This window comes from Trichomycterus rosablanca, chromosome 5 (genome assembly GCF_030014385.1).
Source record: "Trichomycterus rosablanca isolate fTriRos1 chromosome 5, fTriRos1.hap1, whole genome shotgun sequence".
Lineage (NCBI taxonomy): Eukaryota > Metazoa > Chordata > Actinopteri > Siluriformes > Trichomycteridae > Trichomycterus > Trichomycterus rosablanca.
In genome coordinates, this window is record NC_085992.1 from 40,655,331 (window position 1) to 40,673,374 (window position 18,044).

General features: G+C 39.0%; 2 protein-coding genes across 2 annotated transcripts in view; one reads left to right on the forward strand and one right to left on the reverse strand.

The window, feature by feature from the left end:
* Positions 1–861: 861 nt before the first annotated feature.
* si:ch211-223a10.1 (uncharacterized) lies at positions 862–12,702 on the reverse strand. Its single transcript, XM_062995207.1, has 10 exons — positions 12,582–12,702; positions 9,205–9,340; positions 8,962–9,072; positions 8,550–8,682; positions 7,467–7,645; positions 5,129–5,202; positions 4,881–5,043; positions 4,681–4,763; positions 4,391–4,581; positions 862–1,454 (listed from the first exon to the last, which is right to left on the reverse strand). Exons 1-10 carry the CDS (start codon positions 12,700–12,702, stop codon positions 999–1,001), a joined length of 1,647 nt encoding a protein of 548 aa, XP_062851277.1. The 3' UTR covers positions 862–998.
* A 2,800-nt stretch (positions 12,703–15,502) lies between these two features.
* The window catches only part of wdfy4 (WDFY family member 4), a 104,335-nt gene continuing 101,793 nt past the window's right edge, over positions 15,503–18,044 (forward strand). The window contains exons 1-2 of the mRNA XM_062996169.1: positions 15,503–15,588; positions 16,424–16,671. Coding sequence (XP_062852239.1) covers positions 16,444–16,671 — 228 coding nt within the window. The 5' untranslated portion in view covers positions 15,503–15,588; positions 16,424–16,443. The remainder of the gene's footprint in view (positions 15,589–16,423; positions 16,672–18,044) is intronic.

Below are 18,044 nucleotides of genomic sequence, written 5' to 3' on the forward strand. Positions count from 1 at the left end.
TTTAACTGTTACTGACTGTAGTCCATCTGTTTCTCTACATACCTTTTTAGCCTGCTTTCACTTGACACTGACATGGTGTTAGTGTGTGTTGTGCTGGTAAAAGTGGATCAGACACAGCAGCGCTACTGGAGTTTTTAAATACTGTGTCCACTCACTGTCCACTCTATTAGACACTCCTACCTAGTTGGTCCACCTTGTAGATGTAAAGTCAGAGACGATCGCTCATCTATTGCTGCTGTTTGAGTTGGTCATCTTCTAGACCTTCATCAGTGGTCACAGAATGCTGCCTACAGGGCGCTGTTGGCTGGATATTTTTGGTTGGTGAACTATTCTCAGTCCAGCAGTGACAGTGAGGTGTTTAAAAACTCCAGCAGCATTGCTGTGTCTGATCCACTCATACCAGCACAACACACACTAACACACCACCACCATGTCAGTGGCACTGCAGTACTCTGAATGATTCACCACCCAAATAATACCTGCTCTGTAGTGGTCCTGTGGGGGTCCTGACCATTGAAGAACAGCATGAAAGGAGGCTAACAAAGTATGCAGAGAAACAGATGAACTACAAAGTGCTTCTATATGGTAAGTGGAGCTGATAAAATGGGCAATGTGTGTAGAAACAAGGAGGTGGTTTAAATGTTATGGCTCATCGGTGTATAATTGTAAAAGCAAAGTGATCATCTTGCAGTAATGTATATTTATAACTCAAAAAAATGATGTTTTCATAATCGTTATTTTATAGCAACAATTTGTAAAAACTTTTATTAAAAACATTAAACATTAATCTATGTATAAACATACATAAAGTTCACATTTGATAAATATTATTCAGTGGATTCACATGAAAATGGCTTATGGCATAAACAGTGATGTATTAAACAGATATAAAAAAATCTTTTTATATCACAAAATGAAAAGCATTATTATTTACTTTAAATTCTTTAAGTCAAGTTTCACCCAACGAAATCTCTTAACAAATAAAATGAATTATTTTATCACAGATCAACAGTTTTAAGATGAAGGCCTCTAAAACTCTTTCCTTCAAACAGAAACGAAAGAGCCGTAGCCCAGCGTTTGCCCCAAGAGGGTTTCTTATGGCGACACTGCCTAAAGTACATTGTGGTTCCAGTGGATACGGCATCAAACTGCTCAGAGAGCAGCCAGGCCTCCCAGAGGAAGGCAAACGTGTTTAATATGAGAAGCACAAGTACCCACGCCTCCCTCGCTGCTACTGAACTCCTGCTCTCCTCCTGCTTCATCGTCCAGTACAGGTAGTATCCAGCTGTGCTGCTGAAGATGAACTGCGCCAGCAGCAAGGCCAGGATGAGAAGTACAAAGACACGGTGGTTGTTCCGACCCACGCATTGGTTCAGGAAGAGGCAGTGGTGGTCGTAATCCATGACACAAAAGTCACACAGACGACAGTGCTTACAGTTGTCCACTTGGAACAGCTAAAATAATACACAAAAAAGAATGTTAAATGGATTAGCGCATCCAATTTCTGCCCATCAATCATCCTCTCACTAATGCTGGTCCCTGCTCCTGATTGGGGAGGATGAGGCTGCTCCACGCCCCCTCCGACACGTGCACAGCAATCGAACATCTTATGACCTATACTTGACGAGTGCAGTGCAGTACAGCGCTGTGTACGGAGAGCCACACCCTCTACCGCACTCCTTCCCCATCAGTCTGAGAGAGAGTCCCCATCCGGCTTAATCCCGCCCCTATCTGAACAACAGGCCAATCGCTGTTCATGTGGCTGCTCAGCCTCAGCCGGCAGGAGGAGCCGAGATTCGATACAAGTTAAATGGACATAGTTATATACTGTTTTGTAAACACTCAGCCTGCAGCAGAATAAAGGGGAGGGTGCAGCACTCGTTAAACAATGAATGACTTTGGCTGTTTTGTTACATTGCATTGCTGTTGGTGTATTTGCAGTTTAACGCTACATTGACACTGCTCAATTTCTACATTAAGTGCTCAATGGTCTATGTTCTACTCAAATTTATTGTTTGAGGTTGTTCAATTTACAATGTTACTGTGCTCTGATTTTATTGACTTCTGAATCAATATGAATATGCTCCACCCCAGCAAACTACTGTATATAGACTTGTATTGTAGGTTGTTTTCCCTCTAGGGCATTCAGAACTCATTTTCTCTTTTAAATACTATTTAAATACTTTTTCTCAAGACTTACACATATTCAAAAGTAAAAGTAATGTTTATGATTCTATCCTTATTTTAGTATGTCTATCAAAACACATTTAATAAAAGTTTGGCCAAATGTCCCAATAGAGTAAAGAGTCACTAAATCCTGGCTTTACGTTAAGCATTTACTAAAAAATATAAGCATTTACAATAAAAACAATAATAATAATCCAAGCGACAGAAATATTTTTTCAGAAGTACTTTGTAGTTCTACAATTACTGACTGTAGTCCATCAGTTTCTCTGCATGCTTTGTTAGCCCCCTTTCATGCTGTTCTTCAATGGTCAGGAATCTCCCAGGACCACTACAGAGCAGGTATTATTTGGGTGGTGGATCATTCTCAGCACTGCAGTGACACTGACATGGTGGTGGTGTGTTAGTGTGTGTTGTGCTGGTATGAGTGAATCAGACACAGAAGTGCTGATGGAGTTTTTAAATACCTCACTGTCACAGCTGGACTGAGAATAGTCCACCAATCAAAAATATATCCAGCCAACAGCGCCCCATGGGCAGCATCCTGTGACCACTGGTCAGAAGATGACCAACTCAAACAGCAGCAATAGATGAGCGATTGTCTCTACATCTACAAGGTGGACCAACTAGGTAGGAGTATCTCATAGAGTGGTCAGAGAGTGGACACAGTATTTAAAAACTCCAGCAGCGCTGCTGTGTCTGATCCACTCATACCAGCACAACACACACTAACACACCACACCATGTTAGTGCTGAGAATCATCTACCACCTAAATAATACCTGCTCTGTGGGGGTCCTGACCATTGAAGAACAGGGTGAAAGCAGGCTTAAAAAGTATGTAGAGAAACAGATGGACTACAGTCAGTAATTGTAGAACTACAAAGTGCTTCTATATGATAAGTGGAGCTGATAACATGGACAGTGAGTGTAGAAACAAGGAGGTGGTTTTAATGTTATGGCTGATCGGTGTGTGTATATACAGTGTATCACAAAAGTGAGTACACCCCTCACATTTCTGCAAATATTTCATTATATCTTTTCATGGGACAACACTATAGACATGAAACTTGGATATAACTTAGAGTAGTCAGTGTACAGCTTGTATAGCAGTGTAGATTTACTGTCTTCTGAAAATAACTCAACACACAGCCATTAATGTCTAAATAGCTGGCAACATAAGTGAGTACACCCCACAGTGAACATGTCCAAATTGTGCCCAAATGTGTCGTTGTCCCTCCCTGGTGTCATGTGTCAAGGTCCCAGGTGTAAATGGGGAGCAGGGCTGTTAAATTTGGTGTTTTGGGTACAATTCTCTCATACTGGCCACTGGATATTCAACATGGCACCTCATGGCAAAGAACTCTCTGAGGATGTGAGAAATAGAATTGTTGCTCTCCACAAAGATGGCCTGGGCTATAAGAAGATTGCTAACACCCTGAAACTGAGCTACAGCATGGTGGCCAAGGTCATACAGCGGTTTTCCAGGACAGGTTCCACTCGGAACAGGCTTCGCCAGGGTCGACCAAAGGGCTGCATGAGTGTTGCTGGCACTGGGGAGCTGCAGTTCATTGAGGGAAACATGAATTCCAACATGTACTGTGACATTCTGAAACAGAGCATGATCCCCTCCCTTCGAAAACTGTCATCATGGAGGAGTGGAAGAGGATTCCAGTAGCAACCTGTGCAGCTCTGGTGAATTCCATGCCCAGGAGGGTTAAGGCAGTGCTGGATAATAATGGTGGTAACACAAAATATTGACACTTTGGGCACAATTTGGACATGTTCACTGTGGGGTGTACTCACTTATGTTGCCAGCTATTTAGACATTAATGGCTGTGTGTTGAGTTATTTTCAGAAGACAGTAAATCTACACTGCTATACAAGTTGTACACTGACTACTCTAAGTTATATCCAAGTTTTATTTCTATAGTGTTGTCCCATGAAAAGATATAATAAAATATTTGCAGAAATGTGAGGGGTGTACTCACTTTTGTGATACACTGTGTATATATACTGTATATACAGTATATATACTGTATATATATTTAAAAAATTTTTTTTTTTTTTAATGTGATTAGACTTTAACCTACATAGTAAATGTTTACACACCTGCCACCCAATCAATACAATAATAATTTCACACTGTCAGATTTTACAGTCCCAGTGAACCTTGTCACCATTCAGTAAAAGACAAAGTGTTCACACCTCACAGTAAATGCAGAAATGACTGGGATTCTGATTCGCCTCCACCAAGTCTGCTATAGTAGAATATCTGGAATCTGCGTCATCTGCCTGCAGTCGCCCTGGATCCTGTGTTAGAACCTTCCAGAAAAGCCAAAGAACCACAGAGAAATGAAGCAGTGAAACATGCAGAAGAGACTGAGCCGGCCAAATACGTGAGAAGTTAAGGGCAACATGAAATCAAATTTACTGTGCAACAAAATGTTAATGGCTTTTTAATGCAAGCAATATTTTCTGTTGCCTGAGAAGGATATTAGGCAGAATCTTATAGTAAAAACAGATTACAGAATGAATTATGCCGGCAGTTAAGATTCCAAGATAGATGGGATTCGGTAACCTAGAAGCAAAAAACAAAAGAAAAAAAATAAACCTTAATGATCCAAATACCTAAAGGAATGAAAACAACACAGCTCATGACATAATAACATACTGTAACGTACTGTAACCCTCTTACCTCTGATAGTTACTCATTCTGTGATACTGCGACAAGGTGACTTTTGCCAGCAAAGGGAAGAGTAGACCACAAAATATGCCTCCATATTGTCCAAGTGCTGATGCTATAAGCAGCACCACTGCCCCACTGACACTGGGCAACAAAAGGGTCCAGTAGTACATTACTGCATTAAAGGAAACAATACTTTGAGTCAAACAATAATGGTATACATACATATTTGGCAAGAACTCCAAAGCAAGAATAGCTACCGTATGAATCCCTGGGCTTCTCATGCCGTGGTTTATTGATGAACAGTTTCAACATTTTAGTGAGCTGCTTATGTCTACAACAAAACAATTGACAATGACAAACAATGACAACTATACATTTAAAAATACTAGGGATGTAACAATACACTCTACCCTGATGAAATATGATTCACGATACTGGGTTTACATTTCGATTTTTTTAAACAAAATGAAATTGAAGACAAATTATGACAAAGTTTCCTTTTATTATTTCTCTTTAAAATAAAATAAGATACTGTATTTGTGCTTATCCTTTATTCATCTAAATAATGAATGCCCTTTTATTACTGAGGTAGGTGCAAACTATGCAAAACAATGCTGGTTTACCACAGGGTCTACCATTCATATTTACACTTACATGTCCATGGTGTAATAAGAGGTGCACTATGTAAATTATTACAATACATGCAATACGTAAATATATTTTTTTCATATTTCTAATGTATATACTATTTTTTTTCATTAATATATGTACATTGCCTATTCTTAAAGGGGATATTTAAATAACTACACACTACGTGTGCAATTTTTTCACTTAGTTGTATTTCTTTGTTTTTTTCCTGGCTTCATACTGCTGTAACAAGTAAATTTCCCTAAGGGGATTAATAGTCTTATCTTATCTTAGCTTATCTTATCTTATCTTCACTTTTTGTGTAAAAAAAATATATAGCGCCAGTGCCCTCTGCTGTTTAAAGTGAATATTGATTTATCTTAAATGAATAACTGATTCAAATCGTGGCACATGTGCACCGATTTGTAACTGTCTTGTGGTGCATTGTTACATCTCTAAAAGATACACAACAAGGCCAAAAGTATGTGGACATCTAACCTTGAGCTTGTTGACTCCTTATGGTTATAATTGAATGAAAAATTACTTTCAACTGCTTCCATTAGGGGTCACCACAGCATATCATGTGACTGCATATTTAGTTTGGCCCCGCTTTTACACACAGATGCCCTCCATGGAACAACCCACTTATTTATCCAGGCTTGGCTTATTTATCCAGGCTTGGTGCACTGATATATGTCCCCCAATGGCTAGGTTCACATACCACCAGGCAGCTTCTGTATTTGTGAGCCCAGCCTGGGATTTGAACCCCCGGAACACAGGCAGTGCTGTTTATTCTCTTTAGAAGGTTCACAAGATGTTTAAGCACATCTGGTGGAATTTGTGTTCATTTAGGCTAGAGACTGTCTGGCTCAAAATCAAGGTTTAAATTTTCATGGTCCTCGATTTGTGCACAGGGTCAGTCATGCTGGAACTAAAAAAAGAGCCTTCCCTAAACTGCTGTCTAAAAAGTGGAAGCATATTCATTTTGCATAACACATTTTTTTATACCTGTTGGGTGTGTCTAAAACACTAGAACTCAATAAGGAATGTCCACATACTTTAGACCATATGTTATTAATATTACAAAAAGATTACATTTGTGAATACAATATCTTGCATTTATTTAACATCTGGAAGAAAAGTATTTGGACAACCCCTCTAAATAGTGGGTCTGCAGGTGTTGATGCAAATGGTAGGGCTGAGGCAGTGGTTATGATACTGGACTATTGCTCAGAAGGTTGCTGGTTCAAGACCCACCAAAATGTGCTACTCTAAAAGCCCCTGAGCAAGGCTCTTAACCCTGTATTGTTTGCATTGTACTAGGTCAGAATTGTAAGTTTGGGTACAATTGCTTGCTAAATGACATTTATTTATTTATTAGGATTTTAATGTCATGTTTCAAACACTCATTACATTCATGACAGGATATTACTGGTTACACAAGATTTATCAGTTGAAGTTAAATATCAAACACAATCATGGACAATTTACTATCTCCAATTCACCTCACTGGGATGTTTTTGGACTGTGGGAGGAAACCAGAGCTCCCGGAAGAAACCCACAAAGACATGGGGAGAACATGCAAACTCCACAGAAAGGACCTGGACTGCTCCACCTGGGAATCAAACACAGGACCTTCTTGCTGTGAGGAAACCTGCTAAATGCTAAAATGTAAATACTGCACAGCTCCAGTTTCCTGTAGATCTGGGTTCAGTAATACTCTTGTAGTTGAGGATGGAATGCCCACAGCCATGTTTCAAAATATACTCTAGAAAAGCTTTTTTCAGATTAAGTGGAAAACGTGCAGATCTCTGTATTAACGTCTAAACATGTCTGGCTGAAATGTTTGGATTTCCACATACATTCTGACAGCGTACTGTAAGTGCAATTGAACTGAATGGTGAATTATTATGGTGTGTAATTATACTGTTTTCCTTTTTGTGTAATTAAGAGTGTTGGTGAACAAACCTAAAAGTAGTTCCACGACTACACAGGTCTAGAGGTGTGAGACCAGTGTGGTTTTTTATGTGTAAAATCTGGAACCCAGCACTCTGCAGTAAGAGCCGACACACTTCAAGAGAGCCATTCTCTGCTGCTACATGCAGCGCTGTTGCCCCCTGATGGTCAACTGCATCTACTGCACATCTCTGATAATGGAAAGCAAAAAAAAACACACACTTAACACCAAATTTGGAGCTCATATACACTGATCAGCCATAACATTAAAGCCACCTCCATCTTTCTACACTCACTGTCCATTTTATCAGCTCCACTTACCATATAGGAGCACTTTGAAGTTCTACAATTACTGTATGACTGTAGTCCATCCGTTTCTCTACATATCTTTTTAGCCTGCTTTCACCCTGTTCTTCAATGGTCAGGACCCCCACAGGACCACTACAGAGCAGGTATTATTTAGGTGGTGGATCATTCTCAGCACTGCAGTGACACTGACCTGGTGGTGGTGGTGTGTTAGTGTGTGTTGTGCTGGTATTAGTGGATCAGACACAGCAGCGCTGCTGGAGTTTTTAAATACCGTGTCCACTCACTGTCCACTCTATTAGACACTCCTACGTAGTTGGTCCACCTTGTAGACATAGAGTCAGAGACGATCACTTATCTATTGCTGCTGTTTGAGTTGGTAATCTTTTAGACCTTCATCAGTGGTCACAGGACGCTGCCCACAGGGCGCTGTTGGTTGGATATTTTTGGTTGGTGGACTATTCTCAGTCCAGCAGTGACAGTGATGTGTTTAAAAACTCCATCAGCATTACTGTGTCTTATCCACTCATACTAACACACCACCACCATGTCAGTGTCACTGCAGTGCTGAGAATGATCCACCACCCAAATAATACCTACTCTGTAGTGGTCCTGGGAGAGTCCTGACCATTGAAGAACAGCATGAAAGGGGGCTAACAAAGCATGCAGAGAAACAGATGGACTACATGGACAGGAGGTGGTTTTAATGTTATGGCTGATCAGTGTATGTGTTTAATATTAGAAATAAAGATGCAGCACTGTAAATGTGTTTCACATCAAATAGCTTACATTTCCTCGTAGAAGGTACCTGACCACATCTGCATTTCCAGTGAAAGCTGCCATGTGTAGTGGAGTGATCAGAAAGTTATCAGCATCCGAAAATCTGAACATCATCGTCTCCCAGAGATATTGTATGGCAACACTGACCAGCAGGAAACATACAAGAGAGAAAGATCAGCCCAATTAGGTCTTTTCAGGGTTTACAGCCAGTTCTATTTGCTATTTTGCACTTCAATACTGTATTACTATTTAAATAAATGTGAACATACTTGTTATATGAGACCTAATTAAAAAACCTAATTATTTTCCAAGTTTAAGAAAAGATAACAGGTTGTACAAGGTAGTACAGGATGTTTCCTGTTAGAGCAGGAAAGAATGCTCTGGTTGCCCTCAATGTGAATTACACTAATGAGATACTCACATGCTTCCTCCAGTGACAGCATGATGCAGTGATGTTTTTCCCAGCTGATCCACAATGCGCAAGTCCGCTCCATGCTGCAGCATTTTGTGCATGATGCTAACATTGCCCTTTCTATAAAAGTCATACCAAGTTAGTAAGTTATTCATACATGTCCTTTACTGCAGTTAATCCAAGACAAAAGTGTATAAAAAGAATGTGCTGAACACAGTGGTGCATTCTATTAACAGATTATAAAGATTATACCGGCAGGCAAAGTGAAAGGGGGTTTGTCCAGCATCACAAGGTATATTGGGGTTGGCACCACTGTTCAGGAGAAGTTCAATCATGGACCGATTGCCATGAAGAGCAGAGAAATGGAGGGCAGTAAATCCACCCCAACCTAAAAACAAAACAAAGAGATATTACTACTAAAAATCTCAACATTGGTTTCATAATTAGTTTTCAAACCATAATCATTTTCTCTCATGATTTTGGCAGATGTGATGTAGGTTTTGGTGAAATTTTGCCAGGACTGGATGTTTTTCTGCTATTTCTGTTTCACTGCCCAAACATATACAGAAGATTGTTGTCACATGTAGTACACAACCAGTACTTGTCTGAAATTACTGTCGCTCAAAGGTCAGTGTTGTTCCAGATTTTATCACTTGTTGATTACCATCTTCACTGTGTTACACAGTATATGTAATGCCTTGGAAATGTTTTGTACCATTCTCCTGACTAATACTTTTCAATAATTAGATACTTTGTAAGCACTTTTTTCTTCCTTCTAAACTATTTTAGTTTTTTTTATTATTATAATTTATTTTTTTAATTTTCAATTTTTCCCCCCTTTTTCCCCCCAATTTTTCTCCCCCTAATCTAGTCATGTCCAATTACCCTGACTGAGGACACCTCTCAACTGACATACGCCCCCTCCGGCACGTACAGTCAGTACAGACTGCATTTTTCACCTGCACAAGTCGAGTTCATACACTGACAGGCCACACCCCCATCAGCATTATTCCTCAGCCCTGTGCAGGCGCCATCTCTCAGCCAGCAGGGGCCGCAGTTGCACCAGTTATGAGGGTCTGTGATCCAACTCTCTTACCCTCTAACCCTGAACAATAGCCAATCGTTGTTCATGCTGCCGCCCAGCCTAGTCGGAAAGGCAGAGCTGAGATTCGATACAATGTATTCAAAACCCCAACTCTGGTGCGCTAGCGTACTTTACCACTGCGCCACCTTATTTTTTAATTGAATTGTACAGATTATAGATCACATTAAAAGTGGATATAAATATGAAATGATTTATCTCAGTCTGATTTTTTAATTAAAAACCTGCCATTTAAACTGGGGTGTGTGTACTTTATATATCCACTGTATAAATGTTATACTTTATTATACTATTTTATAAATCTAGGGGTCAGCAACATAGCAAAACATTGGACTTTCTATTTTGCTAAAAGAAATGTGATTAGTTATGTTTTGCATGATAATTATAATTAATTAATTATAGCCACTGCCATGGTTGGTTCTGCAAGTGTGGGTGACCGAGTGTGAGTGAATAGGCGAGCAGTTAAGAAGAGGCATGTTTACATGAGTAGACAGTGAAGCACATATTGATTTATTACAAATGGGTTGGATGAATCAACTCTAAACTCCTTATGATAAAAATAAACTCCAGTGTGCATGTCCTTAATGTAAAAATCAAAGATGCTCCTGCACTTACCTACTTATAAATTATAATAACAAATAATTATATTTAAATTATAAAATAAAATAAACTATAACTGACAGTAATTTATTTACAATTTATATACATCTAATTTTTGGAGTTTTTAAACATAGCAGATCACTTTTTAGGATCGGTGAATGATTCATCCTACAATTTTGGGTGGGTTTTGAACATCATAAAAAAAAAAAATCATAAAAATTACCAAAATATGCACTAATTCTAAGGGTATTATTAATGTATAAAATAAGCTGGATGACATTTTTATTCCTAGATTTTTTATTATTTATTATTTATTAGCTCTACTACCTTACTACCTAGCTTATATGGACAATGATTGGCTTATCTGATGGTGGGAATGCTGAAAGCGTTTTCTAATGACTGCTGAAATTATGACTTCTGCTGGCTAGTCGATGGCACCTGCACAGAGACAGGGGAAGATAGGGATCGTTGTAATACGGATCTCTATATCAACCCGCCTTGTGCAGGTGAAAAGAAACAGTCGGCTACTGCACAGGTGTTGGAGGGGCTGTGTGTCAGTCATGACTCTCCTGGGTCAGAAGCGGCAGTAGAGGTTGCAAATGCGTTTGGGTAATTGGATATGACTAGATGGGAGGAAAATTGGGGGGAAATGCATACAAAAGTAAAATTACTTCACCTGAAATCATATATTATGCACCCTAGTGACATTTAATTCACAGGAAGACGTTAATATATGTAAAACATTAATACAAAGTATGTAACTGTTTGCTTATTATAAGTTGATCATTTATAATAATTAAGTATTATTATAAATAAAGTATATAATAATTTACATACTTGACAATGCACTGCCATGAGCACCATCATCAACTGTTACTGCTACTAAACTGTTGTAAAGTGTTCATTGCAGTGAATATTAACTATATTACACATCTGTTAATATTTACTGCAATGAACACTTTACAACAGTTTAGTATATTACGTATTACAGTATTACATATCTCATCTAACAATATGTACTGCCAGGATGAAGTTTTTTATATTACATACTACATTTTTATTCTATATATTTAATTACATAGTGTGTACAACATTACTTGTGTACTTTAATACTTTGTACTTTAATACTTGTATACTCTAATACTTTTTGCTTTAATGTATCTTGAGCTGCTGTAATATATAAATATCTGATCAGCCATAACATTAACCTTGTTTCTACACTCACTGTCCATTTTATCAGCTCTACTTATCATATAGAAGCACTTTGTAGTTTTACATTTACTGTCCATCTGTTTCTCTGCATGCTTTGATGCTTTGTTAGCCCCCTTTAATGCTGTTCTTCAATGGTCAGGACTCTCCCAGGACAACTACAGAGCAGGTATTATTTAGGTGGTGGATCATTCTCAGCACTGCAGTGACACTGACATGGTGGTGGTGTGTTAGTGTGTGGAGTTTTTAAACACCTCACTGTCACTGCTGGACTGAGATAGTCCACCTACCAAAAATATCCAGCCAACAGCGTCCTGTGACCACTGAAGATGACCAACTCAATCAGCAGCAATAGATGAGCGATCGTCCCTGACTTTACATCTACAAGGTGGACCAACTAGGTAGGAGTGTCTAATAGAGTGGACAGTGAGTGGACACAGTATTTAAACACTCCATCAGGGTTGCTGTGTCTGATCCACTCACACCAGCACAACACACACTAACACACCACCATCATGTCATTAACAATGCAGTGCTGAGAATGGTCCACCACCTAAATAATACCTGCTCTGTGGGGGTCCTGACCATTGAAGAACAAAGTATGCAGAGAAACAGATGGACTACAGTCAGTAATTGTAGAACTACAAAGTGGTTCTATATGGTAAGTAAGTGGAGCTGATAAAATGGACAGTGAGTGTAGAAACTTTCCAGAACTTACCTTTCTGTTTCAGGACTGTCCTGTCATGCTGAATTAACTGTAAGACCTGATCACTGTCTCCCCTTTGTACAGCTTCAAACACACCACTGCTTCCTCCTCCTGTCACTGCACTTACTGACATTATGCACACATTATACCTGCCTCATATAGTACAGTATTCTCTCTCAGAGCCTGTGTTTATAACACAAGCGTGCTGAGTACCTGAGTCGGTTTAATAAAATATAGACCGCGCAAAAAAAACACACAAACAAAAAGAAAGAAAGAAAGAAAGAAAGAAATAGAACTACAAACACCAGTCACACAACATGACCACAGAGAACTGATTACGCTACTCTCACTCTTCTACCTGATTGGGTAAATATACTCACGTGACTACAACCCGACACTATATCAGGCGCTTCATAATAAAGGCATAAAATACAGACTAAAGATAAAATAACTCGTCTGTATTAGATTACATTAACATGCCGTTCTTCAGGATTTTCTTATTTCTTATTATTATTATTTCTTATTCTTATTTCTTATATTCTTATACACTTTTGTATGAAGGGGAGAAGCAAACAATCATATACGTACATGAGCATACATTTGACGTATGTTCACGGATTTTTACATTTGCATGTAAATTTTCCTGTTTACTAAATCTGGAGAGTATCTGAGACCTGAGAGAACCCGTGAGGGTGGTACTGGGTGGTACTGGGTGGGTACTGGGTATTCAGGCGCTTTAGAATGTGAAGGACCATCTTTATTATAGTATGACTATTAAAATATGGAAAACTGTGTTCCTTCCTTGGAATTAAAAGTTTAAATTTTGTAGATCATTTATTTTCACTTTCTCTTTATCAAAAGATTCAAAAAGATTCAAAGTAGCTTTACTGGCATGACTGTAGAAAACCAAAGCATTACAACAATAATAACAAAATTAGTAAAGAAGCAAAAGATGACAATAAAACAATAAACAATAAAAGTGAATAAAGATAACATTTATTTACAGATTTACAGAAATATATACTACGACGGCGTATTAGGGCCACTAATTTTTTTAAGCATTGAGTTTGAGAATAAAGTCTTCTATATTTCGATTTCGAGATTAAAGTCAAAATATTATAAGAATAAAGTCGAAATATTACAAGATTAAATTCGAAATAATTACGAGATTAAAGTCGAAATATCATGGCCATAGCAACCTCCTTGTGTTAAAATGAGGGATGTTCATGATTTGTTACTTTCGGTTTCACAAATAAAGTAGTAGTTATAGGACAGTGGTAGCCTAGTGGGTAAAGCTTTGGGCTATCAACCAAAGATTGGGGGTTCAAATCCAGGCTCTGCTATGCAACCACTGTTGGGTCCTTGAGCAAGGCCCCTTAACCCTGTCTGCTCCAGAGGCGCCGTACGGTCTAGATGGCTGACCCTGCGCTCTGACCCCAGCTTCCAAACAAGCTGGGATATGTGAAGAAAAGAATTTCATTGTACTGTACACGTGTATATGTATACATGACAAATAAAGGATATCTTATCTTATCAATACATTGCAAGTATAGTCCTGAGTCGTATACAATAGTTGTAGTTGTACAAATAACCACACGAGGTCACTATTGTCATAATGTTCATGTATTGTAGGATTTTTATTTATACTGTATTGTTACTTGGCTGTAGTTAGGGTAGTTATAGTTATGTACATTTTTCGCACTTGTTTTTGACATTAGTGATGTAATGTTGGGCAGGATTGTTCAGAGCCTTAAAAAAAGAAAAAGATGTACAAGAGTTTTGGTTGTCTGGTTTAATACAGATTATTCTGGAGGGTGTATGGTAACTGAGGTATATACAGAGTTACTGGTGAAGGCAGTTGCAGAGGGAAGTTAGATGTAGATGGAGGTTGTTAAGATTTACTTGTTGCAGAGTAAAAGCTAGCTATTATAGCCTTGGAAGCTAGTATAGCTAGTATAGATATTGTATTATCCAAGCTATCTTAGAAAAACCAACCTCTACGACTTTTCAAAGAACAGAATAATTGTGTCTGTCCAATTTTAGAGTATTGAAGATGGTGGTTTCAACAATAGTGCCATTTATTTCCAGGGCAGGCAGATTGTCTCTTGCAGAGGTCCAATAAGCTCTCCAATAAGGTCTTAAGCTCTGTTTGCACCATGAATGGTGGCAAGACGAGTGTTTCTTGTACATTGACTCATTGTTGTTGCTAATCCTCCAATTTAGTGTCTCCAATTCACCTCACTTGCATGTCTTTGGACTGTGGGAGGAAACTGGAGCTCCCAGAGGAAAACCATGCAGACAAGCAAACATGCAAACTCCACACAGAAAGGACCCGGACCGCCCCACCTGGGGATCGAACCCAGGATCTTTCTGTGAGGCGACAGTGCTACCCACTAACTCACCGTGCTGCCCCAGTAATTAATTCTTTTTACTAATTACTTTATCCTAGCCAGGACCGTAGTGAGTTTGACAACACTAAAATCACTTGTTGCAAAGCATAAAGACAATCTTTTACAGGTTTCCAAACCATTATTTGCTGACACTATTTACTTACCCAGTCTTTTGAACCTAGGAGCATTTTAGAGCAGCCAATCCACCTTCTGCTCAGATTGATTAAGTCCTGCTTTAGGTTTCTAATTATTCACAAATACCAAATACACCAAAACACTATAAAGTGTATTCTTAAGATAAGGATCTGATGTGTAATTTCTTGGATTTTTAAAATATACACATCTTCATTTGAGCCTAAGGCTCTGATATCTACAGCAGTAAAATGCACAGGATTTTCACTTCTCTTTTTTTCCTTCTCTGAAGTGAAGCACATGACTATGCACACATGATGTAAGAGTTTGTCTTGTTCAAAGTTCAGGCCCCCAAGGCAGATTAGTCAGTGACAGTTTGGAGGTAGGATACTACAGGCGTGCCTCAGCTGGCTTTGACTGAACGCCGAGAAATAGAAGATTCCCCTGCTTCAGATAAACTGACACCCGTGTAAGCAATGCCTCATACCAAGGTACAGGTAAGGATCACTTTATAAAAGTTTAAAAAACTGTTTTTACTTTTGTATTGTTACTCAGGAAAATTGGGTTAATAATGCCTGAAATGTAGAACTAAGCTGTGACGCTTGGTTGTTGTGGACTTATCTGGGCTACGTGTGCTTTTGACAGTAGAATGTCAAAGCAACCAGTTGTGCTCTGGCATGCAGTGGTGCAACTAGAGAAACATAAACAAGGAACTGTCTGCTGATTATAAAAGTCATGTACTTTCCCAACACAGAGAGAGAGAGAGAGCATTGCATACATGTTAATACATTTCTGTTGGCCATATTCATTTTATTGTATTTGACTCATATGTACAATAAACAAGACTTTTTAACTGGGGGAATTATCATGTTTAGATGTTGTGGTGATGTTTAGCTCAGACGTTCAGCCTTTCTTCAGTAAATAAGAAATCACAGGCAATTATCTCTCCCTTAGCACAACAGGCATGCTTTTGTCATCACAAGGTCCTATCAGCATGGAATGTGAACAGCTGATTGTGAGTGTGGGTTGGATCCACTGCTTTATGTATTTTTTTAGTGCTGTGTTTGGCTCATAAAACTAATCGTTCTTATGTAAAATGAAGACAACCAATATGCAGTTTGCTTTGTTAGGTTGTTTAACACTACATTTCCTGTGTGCTATGCATGGAATTAATAATACATACCACACAATCACACTTAAGTTTTTCCTAAGCCGGTTCAGGCACAATCTAACTAATATTCAAACAGGAACTGATTTACAGAACTGTTTGATTTTTTATGCTTCTGTTTGTGAGTTTCTTCTTGTACCTGTTTGTGTTTGTGTTTTATTTAGTGACAGAAGCTGACAGAGATATGGAGAGGATTAATAAGGAAACCGGGGAGCTGAGTGCATCAGGAGAGAGTATAGAGGTATCAGAATTGACAAGAGATGAAACTCTGACAGACCCTGAAGAACAGGAAGACACAAGCGCAAGACAAGAAGTGGTCATGGCTCTCAGACAACAGCTCCTGGAGCTGGAGAAAGCAACAGGAGAAGACAGAGAGGAGCAGCTTGTCCACCTTCTGCCTTTGTTTATTCAGGTAACAACACAAAAAGTATGGCTTCGTAATGCAGTGAGAACCTTCTTTTTTGCAAAGAAGATAATCTTGCTACTTAATAAGGAGCTGCATTGCTACCTAACGAGGAGTTATTTTGAAAATAAGTATAAGGTGAAAATATAAGGTATGTAGACTGTCCTTGTAAGTCGTAGCCTAGTGGTTAAGGTACTGGACTAGTAATCAGAAGGTCGCTGGTTCAAGCCCCACTACTGCCAGGTTGCTGTTGTTGGGCCCTTGAGCAAGGCCCTTAACCCTCAGTTGCTTAAACTGTATACTGTAACTGTAATGTAAGTTGCTTTGGATAAAGGCGTATGCTAAATGCCAAAAATGTAAATGTACATGTATTAACTGTAGGTGTTAAAGATACACCCATTGCTAATAGGTGTATAAAACAATTATATGTATAACCCTTTTTGTGTCAGCATGATTGCACAACCTCAACTCTATTTAACACATTTGGGATGAATTGGAACATTGATTGTGAGCCGGGCCTTATCATCCAATATTAGTGCCTCACCTCACAGATGTGCTTTTAAGCCTGGATTGGTACAAATTCCCAACACAACCTGTGACATAATTAGTATACCTAGAAATATTCTGCTGTTATGTTATAGATACAGTGTATCACAAAAGTGAGTACACCTCTCACATTTCTGCAAATATTTCATTATATCTTTTCATGGGACAACACTATAGACATGAAACTTGGATATAACTTAGAGTAGTCAGTGTACAACTTGTATAGCAGTGTAGATTTACTGTCTTCTGAAAATAACTCAACACACAGCCATTAATGTCTAAATAGCTGGCAACATAAGTGAGTACACCCCACAGTGAACATGTCCAAATTGTGCCCAAATGTGTCGTTGTCCCTCCCTGGTGTCATGTGTCAAGGTCCCAGGTGTAAATGGGGAGCAGGGCTGTTAAATTTGGTGTTTTGGGTACAATTCTCTCATACTGACCACTGGATATTCAACATGGCACCTCATGGCAAAGAACTCTCTGAGGATGTGAGAAATAGAATTGTTGCTCTCCACAAAGATGGTGAGGCTATAAGAAGATTGCTAACACCCTGAAACTGAGCTACAGCATGGTGGCCAAGGTCATACAGCGGTTTTCCAGGACAGGTTTCACTCGGAACAGGCTTCGCCAGGGTCGACCAAAGAAGTCGAGTCCACGTGTTCGGCGTCATATCCAGAGGTTGGCTTTAAAAAATAGACACATGAGTGCTGCCAGCATTGCTGCAGAGGTTGAAGACGTGCGAGGTCAGCCTGTCAGTGCTCAGACCATACGCTGCACACTGCATCCACTCGGTCTGCATGGTCGTCATCCCAGAAGGAAGCTGACACACAAGA